The following is a 20,331-nucleotide window of genomic DNA, read 5'->3' as shown; positions in this document are numbered from 1 at the left end:
GCGGCCCGCCCGCCGCGGGCACCCCGCGCACACCGACCGCCGGCGCGGTGCGCGAGACCCCTTCAAACACACACACCCCGCGACACCGAGACACGCGTGGGGGCGTCCCGCTGCTTCACACACCCGCACACCCCCCCGCACACACAGCCCCATCCCGGCGGGGAGGCTCCCGCACACACGCACACCCCGCCACACACACCCCTACACCCACACACACTGACCCACAGTGCGAAACCCCCTCAGCACATCCACACTGCTGCACCCACGCACAGCCCAGCCCGGGGGGTGAGACCCCCTCACACCACACACACAACCCCCTACACCTGCACACACAGACCCAGCAGTGTGAAACCCCCTCGTGCACATCCGCACCGCTGCACCCACGCACAGCCCAGCTCAGGGGGTGAGACCCCCTCACACCACACACACACACCCCTACACCACGGCAGTGCGAAACCCCCTCACCCCACACACACCCCTACACCCACGCACAGCCCGACCAGAAGCTCTGAGCCCCCCTCACACACATGGACGCACTACAGCTACACGCACAGCCCAGCTCAGGCGTGCGAGACCCCCCTCACACACAAACCCATCCGTGTGAGCTGTGGGAGCCCCCACTCCCACCCCACAGTGTGTCACGGGGCAGGGAGGTGTCACCTGTCGCAGGGGCTGCGTGTGACAGTCGTCTCCTACCTCTGCAGCAGCTTTATAGACCCTGAGATGAGCAAGGGCAGGCACCTGCCCGAGAGCCGCCTGCCCAAGTCTGTCCTCCGCGCCAGCGAACATGCCCAGCAGCTCCTGGAGATCAAGGTAACGGCTGCGTCTCCAGTCCCCGCTCCATGCCCACAGCTGAGCTGCAGCCAGGGCGGGCCATGGGCTCCCACGAGGCCATGGGGACTATGGGGACTAGTCAAAGGTCTTGCAACTCTTTGAACGTTTCAGCAGTCAGATCCCTCCTTAGTGCTCCATTCTTGATGGTCCCGCACTAAGAGATTCTTTAGCTATGTGAGATGAGCATCTCAGGTGAGATGCTGTCTCCTGAGTGAACACGTGAGATGGCACACTGAGTCCAGAGCGAGGACTTGCAGTGACATCAGCCACAGCTAAAGCTTCATGCACGAAGTAGCTCCCTTGAGCTCTCTGCTCTGTGCAGCCAACTTGGTGGAACACACAAGACTGATGGGAACCTCCCAGTAGCTGTGGGCTGAGGAGATTTTCCTGGTGCCCAGTAGCCCACAAACATTCGTCGTGTGTGTTGCAGGAACTTAGGACAGTGCAGCCACAAGTGAGCAAAATTAGATCCACAATCTGAGCTCCGCTTTGACACCTGGTTTGGTCTTGCCGTGCATGTGTGCCCTGGAGCTCTGCCATGCCCATGGTGTTGGATCACCAGAACCAAGAGACATGGGGACAAGCAACCTCCTTACTCACGAGAGGCTGCATGACCACAAGCATGTAACGTGGCATGAAGGCACACAGTACACCCTGGTGCTAAGGGATGACGTAAAGCTCATTAGCTTGCTCAGTAAATTCCCCTTAGGACCCCACTCATCAGGAAGTGACCACGTTATTACTGACCGGTTTTATAATTTGGGCCTTGTATGAATTGAGTGTAAGATGCGGTGTAAGTAATTGGGTGTAAGTCTAACGACTTTGCACTGAGTTAAGGAGAACACAGAAATTCAAGACTCGATGACTGCTTCCTCCTGGCCTGCTTCTTACCGTAGTATGAAATGAACAAGGATGGTCCGGATAATTTTCTCAGACCGATGTTTAGAGTGATACTCATGGATTTGGGGTTTCTTTGACTAGGAGTCATCTTGAGGGATCTGCCAGGGCATTCCCCTAAGCCTGGCATCACTTTGGAATTCTTTACTCTGAGGTTAAACTCTTTTCTGGAAAATATTGCATTTGCTTTCTTAAAGATAAAACGCTTGGAAGACACTAAAAGGAAGACCGAACTTTACCACAAACGCTTAAGGCAGCAGTTTCTGAAAGAACAAGAGAGGAAGATGGCACGGTGGAAGAAGGCGTCCGAAAGGTTTGAGAGATCTTTGGAAGTGTTCAGCCGCAAAGCTGGGAACTTGGCTGTGCCTCCAACTGGTGCCTTGTCTGCCGGGAAGTCCCAAGGAAGTAACTCCAAAGGGACACCCTCAAAACATGCAGCCACTACAGACTGAAAAGTGATGAAGGGAGATGTTTAGAGAGCTCCTCCTGCTGGCTGGTCCTGCCAAGCTACCTGACCCACCAGTTTGTTTTGGAAGCTAACGCTAAGTCTCTTTACATCAATAAACCAGCATGAGCCCACAGGATCCCTTGTATTGCTGCCCATTTACTCTCTGACCTTTTTGAACACAGATGGGGCTGCTGTGATGGCAGGGCCAAAGGCTGAGGACAGTATAGGGAGCAGTGCAGCTGCCGGAATAAAGGAGACCTTTACGAAGGGGACTGATTGCCTTTGAGGCGGTGAGGAATGATGTGAAAGGGCTAGATTTCTCTCGTGTGTGTTTGGAGAGCTCTAGTCTCGGTCCAAACAGGATACATTTCAAGTCTAATCAGATTTTCACAAATGTTACGTGAGCTTCGGGGAGAGTAAATGAATCCCTTGCTGGGGAGAAAGAAGATGGTCTGATAACTTAGAAGGCTGGAAGCAAAAAATGGATATTGACAGAGAGCCGATACCTCAAAGCAGTGAATGCAGTTAACTGCAGTACTCATCGTGTTTGCTCTCCATATGTAGGGGCTGGGTTTGTGGTGACAGGATAAAACCCACCAAGTGTCAGCTAGAGGTGTCTTCTCCGTGCCTGAGGAGACGTGGCTTCTGCTTCTCATTTGCTCATTTGCTGCCTCTCTTTACTCTGAGGGGCAGGCGGGAGCTCTGCCTTTGTCCAGCCGGTGTTGTCATTGCAATGGGGAACACTCCAGCAATTCCTGATGCGCAGAGCTGGGAGAGACGGTGCCAGCTGGAAACAAGCACACATTTCTCTTTCTCATTGATAAAAGAAATACATTAGCTGGACGACAAAAGGTGAGCGGTGGATGGGGAAGGTGGTTAGAGGCAAGTAGAGCTGATCTACTTTCTTTTGCCCTTTCCTAAACCAGAGCCTTTCAGAATAACAGCTGAGCCACGCACAGTAGGATGGGATAGCAGCTTATCACAGCAATGCAGAACTGGGAGGATTTAGCTCATCAGCCAGCCTGGTTCCTGCGTTGCTGGATTAAGGGAACACTGACTGTCCTTAAAAAATGTTCATCAGATCTGTTTATAAAAACTTTCAGTGAAGGAGATGCTACAGTTTATCTAGGTGGCCTAGTTTTCAGTTAGGTTTCTGAATTGCAGCGTGTTTTTTTTAACATTAATCTTTTTTGCTTCAGATTTATCTGATCACTCTTCATGTTTCCCAGCAGTCTGAAGAAGTAACTGGATGTTGCAAGAACCCTGTCATCCTCTCACTCAGTGTTTTCTTTTCTGAAAAAAAAAAGGATAAAAAAATCTCAGTACCTTCAAGCTATCCTGCTAGGTTGAAATTTCTATAGAGAATGTACATGATTAATGCTACGGGTGTATCTCAGCCATTAGACAGCCTATCTGACAAGTTACAGTTCAGTGCTCAAAAGAATGGGGGTGTTAGGTCTCGACTAAGCAACATTGCTTCTCAGATCATTATAAGACCGTTTTTTAAAGAAACAGCAAACTTCTCCTTCACCTCTGGTCCTTGAAAACGGTGAAATTTCTTCCTATTTTCTTTGGTGGAGATTTTCCAATAACTTAGCCAGGCTAACCACCTAGCAGAAATGAAATTTCAATCCAGTTTGTCTGGCAAAGCTACACATCGTAATAGCTAAAGGGCTCAGACGGATAAGTGCCTGGCAGTCCTCACTTTAGGGACACCGTGTTTTATCTTTGGGACAGCCCCACAATAACAGCCCCGCTGCCTTGGGCTTGCCCATCTGAGGAGGACTTGTCCCTCTCGAAAGGCATCCTCTCAAATGGGCTCCAGAGAGTGGCCAAAAGACATGACCCAAATGCTCTAGAAAGAATTGAGTTAGAAAATCTGTGATAGGCATCGGAATTGGCTTCCACCCACAAATCTCTCACTTTCTTGCTTTGCCCAAGCACTTAGGGCATTTTCTTATTGTCATTCTTTACGACACCCATGATAAGTTTGCCCTCCACTGTTCACTCCATGAACAGATCCTTTTGACCTGGGTGGTGGAGAGTCTGCCTTCAACATGCTGCCGCCTGGATCCTGCCCAAGAGCCTCCCAGTGACATCCATGAGAAACCATTAGCAGAGTGAGCTGCCTCGCGGCCCTGCATCTGCCCCCTCCCCCCCGTTTTTTTTTTTTACTGCTACGTTTGTCCAGGGAAATGTGAATTTGCTGTTCATGGTTGTAGCTGCTGGGCAAGACAGATGCTAAATGTGTTTGGTCATTTTGGCACCAGTGACGGAGCKCTATCTACCTACCAGGTAGGGTAGGCTTGCACAGCACTAAAAAAGAAAGAAAGAAAGAAGTGTGTTGAGGGTGGGAAGCAAAAAACACTATCAAGAAGCAAATAATGAAGTAAGTTTTAGAGGGAAATCAGGAGGTTGTTATCCAGGGGTGACCTGTGCTGGGTATCCCTGGGATATTTGTTGTAGCAAAATGCTGTGAGAAAAGAAGGTTTAAAATGGAGTGAAGGTTTCTGGATTAGGCCAGACATTTGTGTGTTACTAAGCAACACTTAAGTGATTGTTTGCATACAGCCTAGAGCTCTTGGCTCTTGCCCGCTTGTGAAATGCACCACCCTGCCCGAAGTGTGCGGGGTTCCTGCAGCCCCYTCCCCATCCCAGCACTATCCAGGAGGTGAAGACAATCAGCAGGAGGGAAGAGTGGAGTGTGGGCAGAGGGTCCCTTCATCCCCGGGCCTCTCCAGCTCTCACCAATCTGGGCTGCAGCTGGCTTGCTCTCTGTGGCTTTCGGACTGTCCTCTATGAGCCTGGTCTCCATAGCATCGAGGCCAGTGCAATGGGACACACTGCTCCTTCAGTTTCTCTTAAACCTTCTATTTGCAGTTTCATGATGCACACCTGGTTCCTGGGTGAGGAGAAGCAATGAATGATGGTTTATTTGTTTTCCCCCTGGTTTGTGATTTCAGAGCCCCCTCTGCCCCTCCCCATCCATCTCCTCTCTGGGTGTCAGGCATTTGCAGTTCCGTTCTGCCGTGCAGCCTGCCCAGGGCCCATGAATCCTTCAGCATTGTTGCTAAGGTAACAGCCACGTCCATCTATCTCCAAGATGGCAAAAACTGTGTGGAATGGTCTTGATGTGATGTCCAGGGCAACAGATAGCTGTGCCCCTTTCCTGGTAGGCTCTCAGCCCTGTCCTGTGTCTGGCCGTGTGTCACTCTGTTGCCGTGCATGGCCTCTAGGCCCTGTTCTTCACCAGCGTGTCTGCCAGGGTCGTGGCAGGTCTCTGCAGCTGGCAGCAGGCAGGGACAGCCAGCGACGTCCTTTCCCTTTTGCCATGAGAGCAAAAGGGCTGCGCTGCTCTCTGTCTAACCATGCTCTGGCGCGTGGTGGTTAGGAGGGCAGAACTCACCTCGGTGCGTCCCTGTGTCTTACCTGGCTGGAGGAGGCCACTCACCCGTGGCGGTTTCTCGAGTCTACCAGAATGTCTTTGCCAGGATGATAAACTCTGCTCCTGTTGCTGTCTTGATGCCAGTATCCCCACTGCAGGAGTCTGTCTCGCACGCAGCAGCTGTCCCCCGYACGAGCAGCACCAGCCTGGGGCAAAGCCTGGGTGCCAGCCCGGCCCAGCCCGCTGGCACTTGCCTCACCTGCTTCCTAGGCCCCGAAACCAGCGGCACTGCTGGTGGTTGTGCCATGTCCCCCGTGGGGCTGTGGGGGGTTAGCCAGTTCCTGATTTGCCCCTAATTTCCTGGTCTTATTGCTGGCCACAGCTGACTGCAGCGGGTGCTGCTTGCTGAGCCAGCGTCCCTTTTCCACCTCTCTTCTCCTGCCTTGCTGTTCCCAGCCAGAAAGGAGGAGTCTGGTGCTCCACGGCTTCTTGTACAGCCAGCTCACTTCCTCCAGCCCTTCCCCATCTTCAGGTGAAAAGTCACATTGTTTCAGYGTTTCTAATAATCTCACTACATTTGTCTCTTTGGTAGACTGCTGTCTGCTGGGACTCACTAGTTTTTCTGTTTAGACGGAGCAGAGGCAGAGGCAAGAGCGGGTTCATCAGGAAAGACTCGCTGGCTCCAGTTCTCCACCCTTCCCTAGCAGAGCTCACTGCCTCTTTTCGAGCCCTGAGGTGGAACCTGCTGCCTTTTAGTGTTTGATAGACTGGTGCCAAGAGGCAGACAGCATTTGCGCCCCCACAAACAGGTGAGATCTGTTTGTGGAACAGGGATCCTGGAAGGAACAAGGACCTGTGCCAACACAGGCTCCTGGGGCAGTGTTTATGCAGGCAGATGACTCGTGTCCTTAGCTCCATACAGGCAAGATCCAGTACAGGCAGTGCCCATCAGGGAGCGATTCTGTTCAGTCCCTTCCTGTTTGGCTCAGCAGGTTGCTCCTCGCCTGCCCATTTGGACTCTCAAACTTTCTCTTCCTCAATTGAAGGTGCTCGGACAGACACTGAGCCCTCTCCAAGTCCTCTCTCCACAGGAGCAAGTTAGGAGATGGGGATCAATGCTGAAACAGTTCTGCTAAATGGAGCTCATTTGTTGTTGTTGTTGTTGTTGTTGTTGTTGTTGTTGTTGCATTAGAGCACAGAGAGTGTGAGAATCTCGAGTGGCAAAGACGTGCAAGTTGCACTGAGCTGTGATAGTCACTAAAATGAGAGCTCCTTAGAGTAGGGCACTCAAGTAGAGCATTAGGGAGCTCGAGATAATTGATGACATCAGCCATGTACGTTCCCTGAACTCTGAACCTCAGAGTTTTGCATTAGCATGAGAATAGGCTTTGCAAACCCGAGTGTAACAGGGAACCTCTTGTAGGGATGGACATGTGGTGGCCTTGGGAAGGGGCTGTATCATCTTGAAGGCTCTGAAGGGAATGGCTGCCAGTGTCCCCCACAGCCACCCTCTGCTCACATGCCCCATGTCAGAGGTGCCAGGGCAACGGGCTGTGCGGGACAGAGCCACAGGCTGCAGGGTGAGACAGGGCCATGTGTCTTCCTGCTGTCTCCTGGAAGACGACGACGGAGATGAGAGCGAGCTGCTGGCCTTGGAGAGCGCACGGCGCTGCAGCTGTGCACACAGATGAGCCTCCTCCTGCGAGAGCTGCCCAGGGGCGCGCAGCTCTGCACAGGCAGGGAGCTCCAAAGCCCCCTGAGAAACCAACTGTCTCTAGGGTGATACGAGGGTGCYGCCAGGCAGCAAGGCCCAGGACACACAACTGTGGGCTGTGCTGGCTGCTGGCTGGTTGAGGCCCTCTCAGGCTGGCCCTGGARAGCAGCGGGCAAAGCCTGGAGCCCCAAGGGCTGCTGACACCTCCCCTAGCTGCTCCAGCTGTCCCCATTACCCTCCAGGCATTTTAAACCACCTCATTGCACCCCTAGTGTGATGGGGAAATCTCTGGGTGTCACGTCCTGTGTGCAGCCACAAACCGCTCTGGATCCTCACGTCTGGAGGTCACCTCAAAGCCCCGTCATGTGTTAGCTAAGCTGCGCTCAACCCATTAGCTGCCAAGGGGTATGGAAGGAATGCAGGTCAGAGACAAGTGTGCAGGTAGAGAGTGAGGAAATGTTGCCTCTCCCTCCCCTAGGAAATAGAAAATAAGCACACAGTATGATAAGAAAATATGGGTCACGATACTGGTATTTTAAATAATGTTTCTGTGGGTAACAGGCTTCTGGGGGCAAGTACAGGTCACTCCCACTATTGTCCATAGAGGTGAATAGCACGCCCTTGCACTGACGGCGAGATGTAGGAACTGGCAAAAACAAGCCAGAGCTGCAGCAGGGCGCAGTGGTCAGGGACGGGCAGTCCCACGGATCTGGTCTGGTGCCAAAGCTCCAAGGTCCYGCAGTGCACGATGCGAGGCTCCTCTGCAAGGGAATGGTGAGGGTGCAGCTCCTCACACGGGCTCAGACAGGCGAGAGCACAGCGAGCAGCAGCCTGTGAGGTGCTCTCATCCCTCCAGGGTGGTCAGCTCAGCAGCCCGGAGCCAAGAGCACGATGACAGTTCCCGGCTTTGGAGCTGGTGTGCAGAGCAGGAGAAGATGCTCTCGGTGAACCAGCTCTGCTTCCCCACACCCACCTTCTGCAGCGACAGGGACTTGCAGGCAGGGCCTAGGAGAGGGGCCTGTCCCTACAGTGACACTGGCGTGGGGTGCGGTGACCCTGCAGCCTGGCATCTTGGGGTGCCTCCCTTCTTTTGCCATGGTTTCACAATCAGTTCTAGGTGTAATGTACTCCCTGTCCTGCTGGTGGATGTCCCCTCGCTGGGTGGGGCGCAGCAGGACGCGAGGCAGGGAACTGATTTAGGCAAACCTGGATTGTGTGGATCGCAGCTTTCCCTGCGGACCAGCGAGCCTGCCTGCTGACACGCRCTGAGCTTCGCTCTGCTGCCGTGCAGAGCAGTGAGGCCATTACTGCCTTTCAGCGATGGGTTAAAAATCCTGCACTGAAGGGTGGTTCAGACAGGGAGGTGAAAACACAGACAGCACAGGGCCAATCTTTGATGTTTTGTTTGCAAGGTGAATTGTTTCGGGATGGATCTGAGGGTTTTTCCTCCATCCGGGACAAGGGTGACACACAGCTTTGGTGACATTCCATACAGCTCCCAGATCCTACCGGTTTCATTYCTGGTTGAAAAGCTGCTCCTGGCCTGGAGGTGGCCACAGGACGAGTCAGACCACTCTGAGCACAGGCCATCACTCCCACAGCAGCCTCCAAGATTGAGATGTCCTTGGTCAAACACRACAGGGAGCTGCAGCGCTCCGTGGATTTTCCTCGTTAAGAGGAGGTCTGGACGCAACACACGGGCTCAGCCTTTTCCCCTGCTCTGCTCTCGGATTCCAAGGATCCTTGTGTCCCTTTGGGCAGGCAGTGCCCAGGACACGTGGGACAATCATTCACGGTGACTGATCCTGTCTCCAGGTCACGGCCATAAGGAAGCCAGAGTTTCCCCTTCTCTGAGAGCAGTGGCCCATTTCAACTGAGGCAGCTTTGGAAAGAGAAAAGCATTCTTTTCTAGGCTGGCTTAATTGCCAAAACACCTAGGGTTGGGCCGCAGGAGGGGGTGTTTCTGGACAGCCGTGGCGATCCCAGGCGATGCTGCCCGTGGGTCCCCCAGCCGCCAGGGCAAGCGCTTGCCCCTTCCAGCTTCAGGCATTTGGCTGGGTCTCCTCCTGGGAACACAACCTCTCCCCACAGGCGCCGGCGGCTGGTCCCTCGGACAGCACGTGCACTGAGTTTGAAGGGCCAGATCGTTCTCTGCAKACATCGCTACTTCATAGCTTATCAACTAATTGTGCATGTGTGGCATCTGCATCTTAATCAGCAGGAGTCTTCTGCAGTTTATTAGCATTTTAATAGCCCCAAACACAGTCTGATATGAAATGTCTCTTCCGTAAGAGCACAGTTAGGTTAATTGCTTGCTTGCTGATGCTCTGAYGCTTAAAATCCCCCCGGACTTTATGTCCTGCCCAGTCTGGTTCTGCTGCGTGGCCTGAATTCCTGTAACCCCGAGCAGCGCTCGCGGCTCCCCGCGACCTTGCGAGGCCCCTTTTCCAGCCCCGCGTGGCTGCTCCTGCACCACCGCTTCCCACCAGCGCGCCGGCGGAGGGCCCATTCGAGCCAATKGTGCCAGGGAGGACCCGTGGCCCCCGGCACCTCGCCCGCGGCCTCGTCCTCACGTGAGCGGCTGCCYTGACACGCAGCCGGTTACGCCAAGACCCTTCCGAGGGGAAGCCGAGCGTGACTTGCCAGTGTGCTTCCCTGCTTGCCAATGGGCTCCCCGTCCTTCGCTTTTGCTCCTTTACCCCAGGAGACTTGAGCCAAGGGATAAGGGGTTATTAAGTTTATTTTTCATCTTAATTTTGGAGCTCTCTGGAACATGTTGCCTGGTATCCAGGGGGTCAGGAGGGAAGGCAAGCCACAAGCCCCCTTGGCTAGCAGATGACAAATTCTTAGGGAGACTTGTTTCACCTGGCCTGCTCCTTGCCCGGCAGACAGCTGTTCCAATAATAAAGCTGCCAGGGTGCGGGAGACTCCCATTCCCTCCCCGTTCCCTTCCCCTTCCCTTCCCGGGTCACGCTCTCCCTCCCGCGCCCCGACCGCCCCACTCAAGATGGCAGCTCCCCTCACGGCCACGGCTTCTGCCCGCGGCCCAGAGCCCCCCCCAGATGCGCTTCTCATTGGGCAGCCGCGCTGTCCATCAAGCGAGGCGGAGAGCGCTGAGTGGCTCAACGTGTCGCGGCCCCCAAAGCGGAGCCGGCGCCATAGGCTCTCGGAGGGGCCTCGTCCCGCCTCCGCGCTCGGTCGCCTAGCAACGCGAGGACTCCGGCGGCTCCGGCCGCGCCCGCGGGGCCCCGCGCCGCCCGCCGCGTCCAGCGCGGCTCGCCGCGAGGCGCCTCTGTCCCCGCGCCCCTCGGGGCCTGTGCCCTCACCCCCTCGAGGCACCCGGCCCTGCACAGAGGTGGGCCCTGGCGCCCCGCTCCTCGCTGTCGGGGTACACGCGGGTCGTCTGTCCCCCCAGGCCCTGCAGGACACAGGGGTCCCTGCAGCCTGTAGCCCCCCCCGGGGATCCCCCCCGAAGCTCGCCAAGACCCATGCCCAGATCCCAGGGACCCCCCCGCACCCTGATAACCCCAGGCCCATCCAGGGGACTCTTCCCGGCAGCTCGGTCCCTTCCCCGGCCCTAATCCCTGCAGCCAGTGATCTCCCGCTCACCCGCTCCTTAGGTGGTGCTGGGAGCTTCCTGGCACTCATCCTTCACAGGTCCTGGCTTTTCTCCCTTTCCTGTGCGTGTTCTTGGGTGTTTACCAGCCCCTCGGGACGGAGACCATCTCTGATGTGAAACCTCAGTGCCCCGTGTGCCCACACCCGGGCACAGCTCCAGGGTATCTGCATTTCAGGAATCTTATTTCAGGAATTCAGGATTTTATTGCAGGAATCTGAAACTCGCACGTTTCCCAGAATAATGCTGGTAACGCTTTCCTCAAACTTTCCTTTAGAGATAAAATCGGAGGAAGAAGAATTTGCCCCAGAAGCAGCAGAGGGACCTTGATGCACTTGGACCGACCTAGCCTTATCCTGTGAGAAGACTCTGTGTCCCTCGTGGACCTCGAAACGCTCAGCCTGGAAGTGCTGAACTGAGGCCATGGCCACAGGGAATCCAGCTGTGCTCCAGGCGTCCTCTCAGGACACGAGGGAAGGAAACAAGCCACCGATGGAAGGCATTCAGGTGCCCAAGAAAGGAGGAGTCAGATCAGATGCCATGAGGGTGCTAGGTCCAAGTCAGCCAAAACTCGATACTCACGAAACACAAAGAATCATAGCGGTCTTGGACGAGACGATCGTCAAGCTGGAACTGAGCAGTTTGATCCCCGGCATCATGGAGTCTCTGGACGGGTTTGCTGATATCCTGGGACCTGAGATCACGAGTGACCTGATCGAGCACCAGAAGCTTTTGAGCAAAATGGAGGAGCTGCTTTCCAGCTCTCAAGAAGGGCAGCCCTCACCAGCTGAGGAACAGAGGGAGAGTCTGGGCTTGCTGGAGCGACATCTGAAACGTTCTGTTAGGGACATTCTGAGGCTTCTGCTGGCCAGCCCCTCACTTTGTCAGGCTCTGCCTTATGAAGTCTGTGCAAGACAGTCGTCGGCTGAAGCGTTTATCCAAACCTTTAGGGAGTTCAGGAATTTCATGCACGAGAGACTCCTGACTAGTCCCTTAGAAGAGAAAGAGAAGATTCAGTTCATGGAGGACATTTCCCTCCGGATTAGGAGAAACACTGAAACACTCACAGCTTTAAAGGCAGAACTGGCAGCAACGATCCAGTCTCGAGATGAGAAGGTATGATATCATGGGGATGTTTTCTGACAACAGGTCAATGAACCCCAAACTGGGCTAAACTCAGAACTAATCCTCCTCTTGCAGACCCTGGACAGGAAGCGATGATGTGTAAGCCAGGTCCTAAATTAAAAGATACTTCCTTCATTGCAAAATGAATTTAAAAGGCTTATTTCATGCTTGGTTTTTAAACATAAATCTCACGTGTTTGAATCCTGTTCTCACTGACAGCTTAAATCACACTGGAAATCACCAAGCTTAAAAGGGAGATGCAGAACAGGCACAAATTGCTGCAAGTGTGTTTTGGCAGGGCCACAACGTCAGCTGCTGCTGAGTGGCTCTATTCACTGCTGATGAAATGCTGGAAGTGACTCCAGAGGGAGATTACCCTGCTTCAAATGCATTTTTAATATCTACTCTGCCTTCCCTCTCGCTTAAAGCCACCATTTCTTTGTCTTTCAATTCTAAAATACTGGCAACCGTAGAACRTGTGTGACTAATGCCTGGTAACACGGTTGCTTTGTTTCTGCACTGAAAGCAACACAGGTACAAATAAACTAGTGGACATGCCCAGGATCTTTGTGTGAGCCAGAATTTGAGAATGAATTTGAGCCCTGAACTCCTGACAAGCAATTCCTTGTTTTCCGTGTACGCTTCTCATTCTCCTTTTGGCAAGAGGGGTCAGAGGAGCAGGTCCCGTCAAATGCCGACTGCGCTGAATGGTGCTAATAGAGACAAGGGGCTGCCTTCCCAATTCCCTCCGCTCCCTGGAGATCTGTGAGTTGAGACACTTGAGATGTTTATTGCAATTTGGCAGCGTGTCTGGGGCATAATGAATGAAGCTATTTTACTGGTCCCAGCTGAGCATTTCTTTTGCAGGCAGCCCACTGAGCTGAGTCGCCAGGATTCGCCCTTTGAGCCTAATGCTGAAGCCACTGGGCTGTAGATCTGGTTCAGATGGGTCAGCAGCTGTGGAAGTTTCCTCAGATTACAGTGCCCAGGGCTCTCAGTGTGGCTCATTCAATCTCTGGCCTTATTTACACAGAGGAAGAACGAGAAGTTTCCAAAGCATCATGCACTAACCTAACTCTTTCCCCTATGTCAGAGGTCTTGTGATTATTACAAACTGTTCAGATCAGAGTTCTGCCCAAATGCAGGTCTTTTTACACAGACTGACAGAATGGTTGGGTTTGGAAGGGACCTCTAGAACCAGAGCTCCATCTCGTGCCTTATTTCTCCTGCCACAGAGGCCTCCCCTCCACTTCTTCTTTGTCTTGTTTTCTGGGTGTAGATTCACAGGAAGGACAACGTGATCAAAGATCTCAAAACCTCCYTGCAAGATGTGGCCGACAACTACAAGATCAGTGTCCAGCAGATAATGCAGGAAGCAGAAAACCAGCAAAAGGAGGAGYTGCGAGCGTGGCAGGCCAGGCGCGCGAGGCTTCAGGAGGACATGGAGCAGCTGAGAGCACAACTCCGTGCGCTTGTCCTGGAGCATCGCGAGTCGGAGCTGGCTCTCAGAAAGGTATCGTGGAAGGAGAGCTGGAGTACAGGAAGTTTAAAGCTTGCTGAACTGCTGTCAGCTCTGGCTGCTTCTGGCCGTTCTTTGGTTCCTGCTGCTTCCTGGCAGGATGCATGTGCTGTTTGTCAGAATATACCTGCAGTTTCCTACTGCTCTGCTGATTTCAGGGAAGGCAGCCCTGCAGCGACATGGAGGGGGCAGCACCGTCACWAACCCTCCTTTCCACCCCGCCTGCCCGCGTAGCTCTGAGGACAGCGCTGCACGCTGGTGAGGCCGAGCTCTGCTCGGCATTCACAGCAGCAAGGGAACCTCGCACCGAGCAGGCGAGGCGGATGTTAAGAAACAAGGGAGTTGGCATGGGCTAAACAGAGCAAACATAAAATTGGCTGTATATAAAGCCAGCTTTTGTAGCTTATTGTTTGTTGTGCTCATGCTGAATGCAGCTGGCCTTGGAAGCTAAGCACTTCCAGTCTGACTGGTACTTTGCTAAGAGACACAGTCCAAGGAGACATGGCCTAATCAAATGAAAGGGAAGTGTGATTTATCACAGTGAGAAAAGGAGAAATAAGAGCAGCAGACAGGCTCAGGTCTCTGTGTCGACAAGTATGGCCTGAGCATCTTGGTGATATTTGCCAGTTACCAGCCTGAAGCTAGAAAAAGAACAGATTTTCCCCTCCTTTTACCCCTATTTGGTGTTTGCTGCAAGCAGGCGCTGACCTCCTGTGCACCACACAGCACATGCCCGTGCATCTTTCACTCTTTTAGTTCAATAACTGCACAACCCTGGCAGAACGAACCAGCAGTGGGGCCGGGCAGTGACAAAGGGTCACAGGACAGGGGCTGTGGGTCACTTGTTCACCTCAGTCTAGTGCTCAGGCAGARAGAGAGAGATTTACTGATCACAGGGGCCTCCTTTCCCCCTCCTCAGCCCATGCTTTAGCCTTGGGTGACTCAAGACATTTTTGCACTTTTGRTATAAACAGTTGGGACATGCCAGCTCTGCCTTCTTGATGGTCTGGAAGCCCTTGGGACATCCTGAGCCGGTGTCACACAGGACATTGTGTGTTCTTTGTGGTGGGCTCTAGCTGATCCTACTCTTGGTGATTTCATGGAGCGTGAATGCAGCAGCTGGGGTAAATTGGCCATACCAGGTCATACTGCAGGGGCAAGCTACTGCTAAACAGATTTGTAGCTAGGAATCTCTCTTCATTTTAAGAAGCTCCATCTGTTGASTCTTTTCTGTCCAACTTTCATGTTTAGCAGCTCCTGAGTTTTTCAATCTGAGGGTGGTTTCCCAAGTTTGTTGATGACTTAACTCATTCCACCAGCTGTGTTCATCTCCTGCATCAGGGCACACCGTGCAGATGTGTCTCAGTACTCTGCCCTCACCCAGGCCCGTGCTGTAAACCAAATATGGCCTTTTTGGCCTCAGGGAGAACAGGCTCAACCCAAGAGAATYCCCAAGGTCGGGGCAAAATATGTCAGCTAGACGTGATGTGCCAGGAGGAGGAGGTGTTTCACTGTTTTCTAACTCAGGTGATTTTTCACCARGCTTCAGGTGCCTGCAAGTAACATATCCTGTTGTTTGTTTCAGAAGAAGTGCAAAGTAGAGATGGAAATTGAGAAGTGGATCCAGAAATATGATGCGGACATGGGGGAAAAACAGGTATCCTCTTTAAGGTACTTGGCCCTTCCCCGAGGTAGATCACCGTGCAGACAGATGTGTGGGTCACACACAGGAGGGGATGGAACTGAGGGACAATCTACCACCCATATTCCCAAATATTCCTTTGTCCTACTTAGGTGTGCAGTTCTCTGCTAAATCCCGCAGTATTTGGAGGTTGATGGTTGCTTCCAGTCTGTCAGACATGCCGACCTGCTGTTAGAGAACAGGCCTTTCACYTTTGCTTCAATCCTCAATCTGGTTCGTCCTGTCTCGTGTCCAAATCATGCTCCTGTTTTTTTATTTTTCCCAGCCCACTTGAGAGAGACTTGTGGACTTAACAGCCTGCATACCCCTGTCTTGGTATCCAAATTACCTGTAGCAAGCTGAGAATCAGCATCTCTTAACCTCTCCTTTGAGAAGGTTCATTCTCATACCCTTTTTTTATGAAGGTGGACAAAAGCCGCTGGATTGTGAAGGGAGGGGCCTAAAAGTTCGCAGTGAGCAAGAATCCCTACCTGGCCCTGGTTTTAACAGTGTTGTGCTATTTTGACTTCCTATTTACCGAATACTTGGAGCCCTGTGTTCCCCTAGCCCTCCTCCTCCATGGGTCTTACCCTAATGCGTTAGGAAGGGAATAAACTGCGGTGCTTGTGGTTGCACCGTGAAAACTGTGTGTCCTTGGCCCTCTGCGTGCTGACACAGTCCAGCTCTTCTCGGGCACCCAGCTGGAAGCAGCATGTGAGGAGGGCCTCAGTGCCACTTTGCAGCAAAGCGGGTAGCGTGGGCTCAGCTTGATCCCACCTGCTGTGGTTTTTTGCTCTCAGTATAGGCAGGGCAGGCTGTATGGACAGGACAATGCTCATTGCCTGCTCAGAGTGCCCAGGGTGAAGGGGGTTTGCAACATGGAGAATTAGGAGACGGTTTTCAAAGGAGCTTGGAAGATACTCAGACTTGGCATCTCTTGAAATCCCCTGGGCACTGGGCATACAGTTACTGCTTGGTCCCTTTGAAAAGGCCCCACTCAGCTGCTAGTTGTGGTTCTCTCTAGATTTGGGATGGTAAAAAGATCTTTAATTAGGGCTGTACTGGGAGTTGTTGTTGAATGCTCTCAAAATTCAACCTGTATCTACTGTCTTGCCAGGCTGAATATGAGGAGCTTTATGCTCTCTACTCTGAGGAGAAGGCCCAGGTGTCCCTGCTGCAGGAGAAACATGACGTGCTTATCCAGGAGTACTCTCAGATTGCGGAGGAGCGCAGTGTGCGTCAGCAGAAGCAAAAACAGGATTCGGATGAGTTGGTCACCATGACCATTGCTGCCACCCGCATCCAGGCCTTCTGGAGGGGATACTTGGTTCGGTCGCTCTTCAAGACAAAAAGGAAGAAGAAAAAGAAGGGAGGGGGCAAGAACTTCAACAGATAAGCACAAAGATCTATTCTCTCTCCTCTGTTCTTTYCTCCTGGCAAAGCTGCTGCCTCCCCTGGCTCTTCTGGATAAAAACRTTAGCTGAGAGAGCTTTTGCAGTGAGGTCCAAGCTGTCCATGGCTGGGGTTGGCTCTCAGAGTGAGACTACATCAACAAAGTGGCATAAAGGCGTGTCTCAGCATTTAGCTTTAGCCCCCTTGCCTTTGAAAAGGGGAGGATGTCTCCTGCTACAGGGACTGTRCCAAGCAGGAGTGCAGATTGCTGACTTGGTCTCTTGGGTCCCATGCCCAAATTGTGCTTTTGTGTCAGGGCCTGATTCTTTTGATACTAAAGGTGTCAATAAAATCATTCCTGGAGGCAGAATGAAGTCCTGTGCCTGACTTGGTTTCTCCTTGTGTGGATTTGAGAGACAATTTCATTTTGAGGGATTTTTTTTCCTCCTAGTTGGCAGCCACAAGAAATTTCAAGGGTCATGGATACTTTTTCATTAGGGTGTCAGTACCCSTGTGGGCAGGCTGGGGTGCATTTACTTCAAGAGAGACATCTCATTTCCAGAGCAGCCTGGGCACCCATAGCTTTTGAGTTCCTACCAAGAGAAGGTCTGGACATGCGTTTAGAGAAGCTCCTCTGTTGCAGGGGCTGCTCAATGCTCAGATTGATGCCCTTCTGTCTTAGGGTTGTCTGAAAAGGATCAGTTGTCTGCAGATGGTGGAGCCTACCTGGAGAGGCGCCCAGCTGGCTGGCAGGCAGGAACACCCGCTGCAGTGAGCACACCAGGCCTCAGATTCCAAATCCAACCATTTCCAGGTGTAGGACTTGCCCTTAGGATCCATTTCAAAGTCTGCTAGAGTCAGAGATGTTGGAGCTTGTGGATTAAGGTCCCTCAGGGGCAACTTCTTAGAATGGGAAGAAATACTTGACAGGTTTGAGGGCRTAGAGGAAAGGCTCCAAAGCAGTAGAGAGAGTCCAGCTAGTCCTTCATCCAAGGACCTTCCCAGCCCAGACTTGACTCCCAGGCTTGGAGTCAGCCAGGGACAGGCTGCAGTAGGATGGAGTGTGACTTTTTGATCTTTATGAAGAAACAAGGAGAGGATGCACAGACACATCCTGACTAACGCRGCCCTGGGCGCAGCCCCCCTGCTGTGTTGTGAGCCCCTGGCCCTGCTCTCCCACCAGACTGGCCTCTGCCTGCGGGGCTCCCATCTGGGAAAGCAGAGGAGAGAAGCTGCAGCAACGCCGGCCGTCTGGCAGAGCGCAGCGCGGCGACTTGCTGGCCTTCGCTCCCCTGGATTTAGTCATTTTCTTAGGGGTGCTCTCAGGCGTGTATGCAGTGGATGCCACAGATAGGCTCCAAATCCAGGGTCTCCAGGATCTTATCCACCCGGGAGGGGCAAGGCCTGGCAGTGCAGAGCGAACCCTTGCAGGGCAGCCAAACCCCGGCTCRAGGGTGCAGGATGTCCAGGGCTCGACCCCACAGCCGCTTCAGCCCTTGTGCTGTTTTCCTTTCTTCCCCAGGTTACCCTCTTTGTGTGGGGGATGTTGTATCAAGAGGGGCAGCCAGGGTAACCACAGTCTCCTCAGGCTGGTGGTCCTCAGCCCATGGTCCTCGGGTGACCACCCGGAGAGCTAGCTGGCAGTTTCCGTATTGCAGGGGCCCCGGAGCTGCTCCCGGAGCRCAGCCAAGGCCCCTGCTGCCCAGGCCCCTCGGGAGCACGGGGCACCCTGAGCAGGAGCTCCCGGCTGCGCTGGGGTTGATCCCTGCTCCTTCGCTGCGGCCTTGGGGCAGGGTAACCGACACCGGCCGCCGGCTGAGAGGCACAGCCGGCTTCCTGGGAGGCCAGCGGCTACTGTTACAAGCAGCGCTACCAGAGCGCTTACGTTTTCTYGTGCCTCATCTGAAGTCTCTTCTTGCCTCTCTTGTTACCGCTGGGAACTAAATCTTCAGCTGTGCGAGGTCACAGGGYGAGCGGACGGAGCCGGGTTCGGTGCTCAAGGAATTGGGTCCCATGGGGCCGCCTGCCATGGCACCAAACCYGGCTCCATCCGCTCACGTCACTGCCTGTGTGATCCCCGTGGTGGTGGGACCCTGGTGGCAGTGAGGCCACCCATCAGTGCTGTCCCTCAAGGTGGTGAGGCCGCATGATGATGGTGGGAGTCTTGTGGCAGAGGGGTCCCTGTGGCATTGGGACCTCCACAACCATGAGACCCTGGCAGTGGACTCCCCACGGCAGTGGGAACCACATGGCAGTGATGCTGTTTGGCAGCAGGACCCCAATGGCAGTGGGTCCCTGTGGTGGAGGGTCCCTGTGGAGGGGAGTTCATATGGCACTGGGTAGCAGGTCCTCATAGTAGTGGGAGCCCCATAGGGTGGGACCCCTGTGGCAGAATGGCCCCTGTGGAAGAAGGTCCCCATGGTGGAGTGACTGTATGGTGGTGGGACTCCCAAGACAGTGAGTCCCCATGGTGGTGGATCTGTCAGGTGGCAGGAGAGAGTGGTGGTGAGTCCCTGTGAGTTCCCGTGGCAGTGGGTTCCTGTGGTGTTTGGACTCCTGTGGCAGTGGGACTCGCATGGAGGTCGTTGTTGTTGGTGGTGGTGGGATCCTGGTGCTGGTGGATCTTAGCAGCAGCACGTCCCTCTGACAGTGGGACATTTGTAGCCATAGAATCCCATGTCAGAGGGTCCTGATGAAGGTAGGTCTTGGTGTTGGTGGGTCCTGGTGGCATTGAGTCCCAGTGACAGTGGGATAGTAGTGGCAGAAGGTCCCAGTGAAGGTGGGACCTGGTGGTGCTGGGTCCCTGTGACASAGGGTACTGATGAAGATTGGTTCCAGCAGTGGGGAGTTCTTCATGGCAGTGGATCCTGGTGGTGGTAGGTCCCAGTGGCAGAGGGTCCTGGTGGTAATGGGTCCTGGTGGCTGTGGGATCCCCATGGAAGAAGGTCCTGGTGAAGATGGGTCCTGGTGATACTGGGTCTCTGTGGCATCGTGTCCTGTTAAGTGTGGGTTCCCCAAGACAGGAGTCCAAGTGGCTGTGGGATCCCCATGCCAGAGGGTCCTGTTGAAGGTGTATTGTGCTGGCAGTGGCTCCCCCGTAGCTGAGGGTCCTGGTGGTGGTGGGTCCTGGTGGTGGTGGGTCTCAGTGACTGAGAGATCCCCGTGGCAGAGGGTCCCAGTGGTGGTGGGTCCCAGTTGCCAGGGATCCCCATGGCAGGGGGCTCAGTGATGGGGAGTCCCAGCTGCAGGGGATCTTGGCAGTGGTGGGTCTCCATGGTGGAGGATCTCCGTGGCAGGGAGTTCCCATGGCAGGGGGTCCTGCTGATGGAGGGTCCTCATGGCTGGGGGTCCCGGTGATGGGGAGTCCCAGCTGCAGGGGGTAGCCATGGCAAGGGGTGCTAGTGCGCAGAAAAATCTCGCTGTCCAGAACTGAATGTCCAGAAGGAGACAGAGGAGACCCAMAACTTTATTYGAACAAAGGGRGAGCCCACYGGGCACATCCCTGTGGGGTCTCTCAGGTTGCCCRGGCCCGCAGCCCCCCTTTTATCCTAATCTCCCGGCCGCGGTGCCCTCTCCKTTTCCCCATTAGCCAAGCGACTCAGGAGTCGCAGCCTGCCCGGCTGCCTGCACCCAGCTCGGTGCCTCCCGCACGTGTTGGCACCTTGGGTCACTTGACTCCGTTGGGACCCCCTCGCTCCAGGCTCCCCGCAGTCACTCCCC

The 20,331-nt window shown here is 54.0% G+C and overlaps 1 protein-coding gene across 3 annotated transcripts; it reads left to right on the top strand.

The window, feature by feature from the left end:
* The first annotated feature begins 10,571 nt into the window (after positions 1-10,571).
* Positions 10,572-16,939, top strand: IQCD (IQ motif containing D). Of its 3 annotated transcripts, none has more exons than XM_026040177.1 (5): positions 10,572-10,633; positions 11,172-12,010; positions 13,299-13,532; positions 15,127-15,195; positions 16,337-16,939. In XM_026040177.1, the coding sequence occupies exons 2-5, from the start codon at positions 11,318-11,320 to the stop codon at positions 16,613-16,615; spliced, it is 1,275 nt and encodes a 424-aa protein (XP_025895962.1). In that variant the 5' UTR covers positions 10,572-10,633; positions 11,172-11,317; the 3' UTR covers positions 16,616-16,939. The 3 variants fall into 3 exon arrangements, with proteins under 3 accessions (XP_025895962.1, XP_025895960.1, XP_025895961.1); XM_026040175.1 differs by having other exon boundaries at positions 15,124-15,195; XM_026040176.1 differs by lacking the exon at positions 10,572-10,633 and having other exon boundaries at positions 11,094-12,010; positions 15,124-15,195.
* The last annotated feature ends 3,392 nt before the right edge of the window (positions 16,940-20,331 follow it).

This window comes from Nothoprocta perdicaria, unplaced genomic scaffold (assembly GCF_003342845.1).
Source record: "Nothoprocta perdicaria isolate Ctin4 unplaced genomic scaffold, notPer1 scaffold_250, whole genome shotgun sequence".
Taxonomy (NCBI): Eukaryota; Metazoa; Chordata; class Aves; order Tinamiformes; family Tinamidae; genus Nothoprocta; species Nothoprocta perdicaria.
This window is presented reverse-complemented; position numbering and strand designations above follow the sequence as displayed.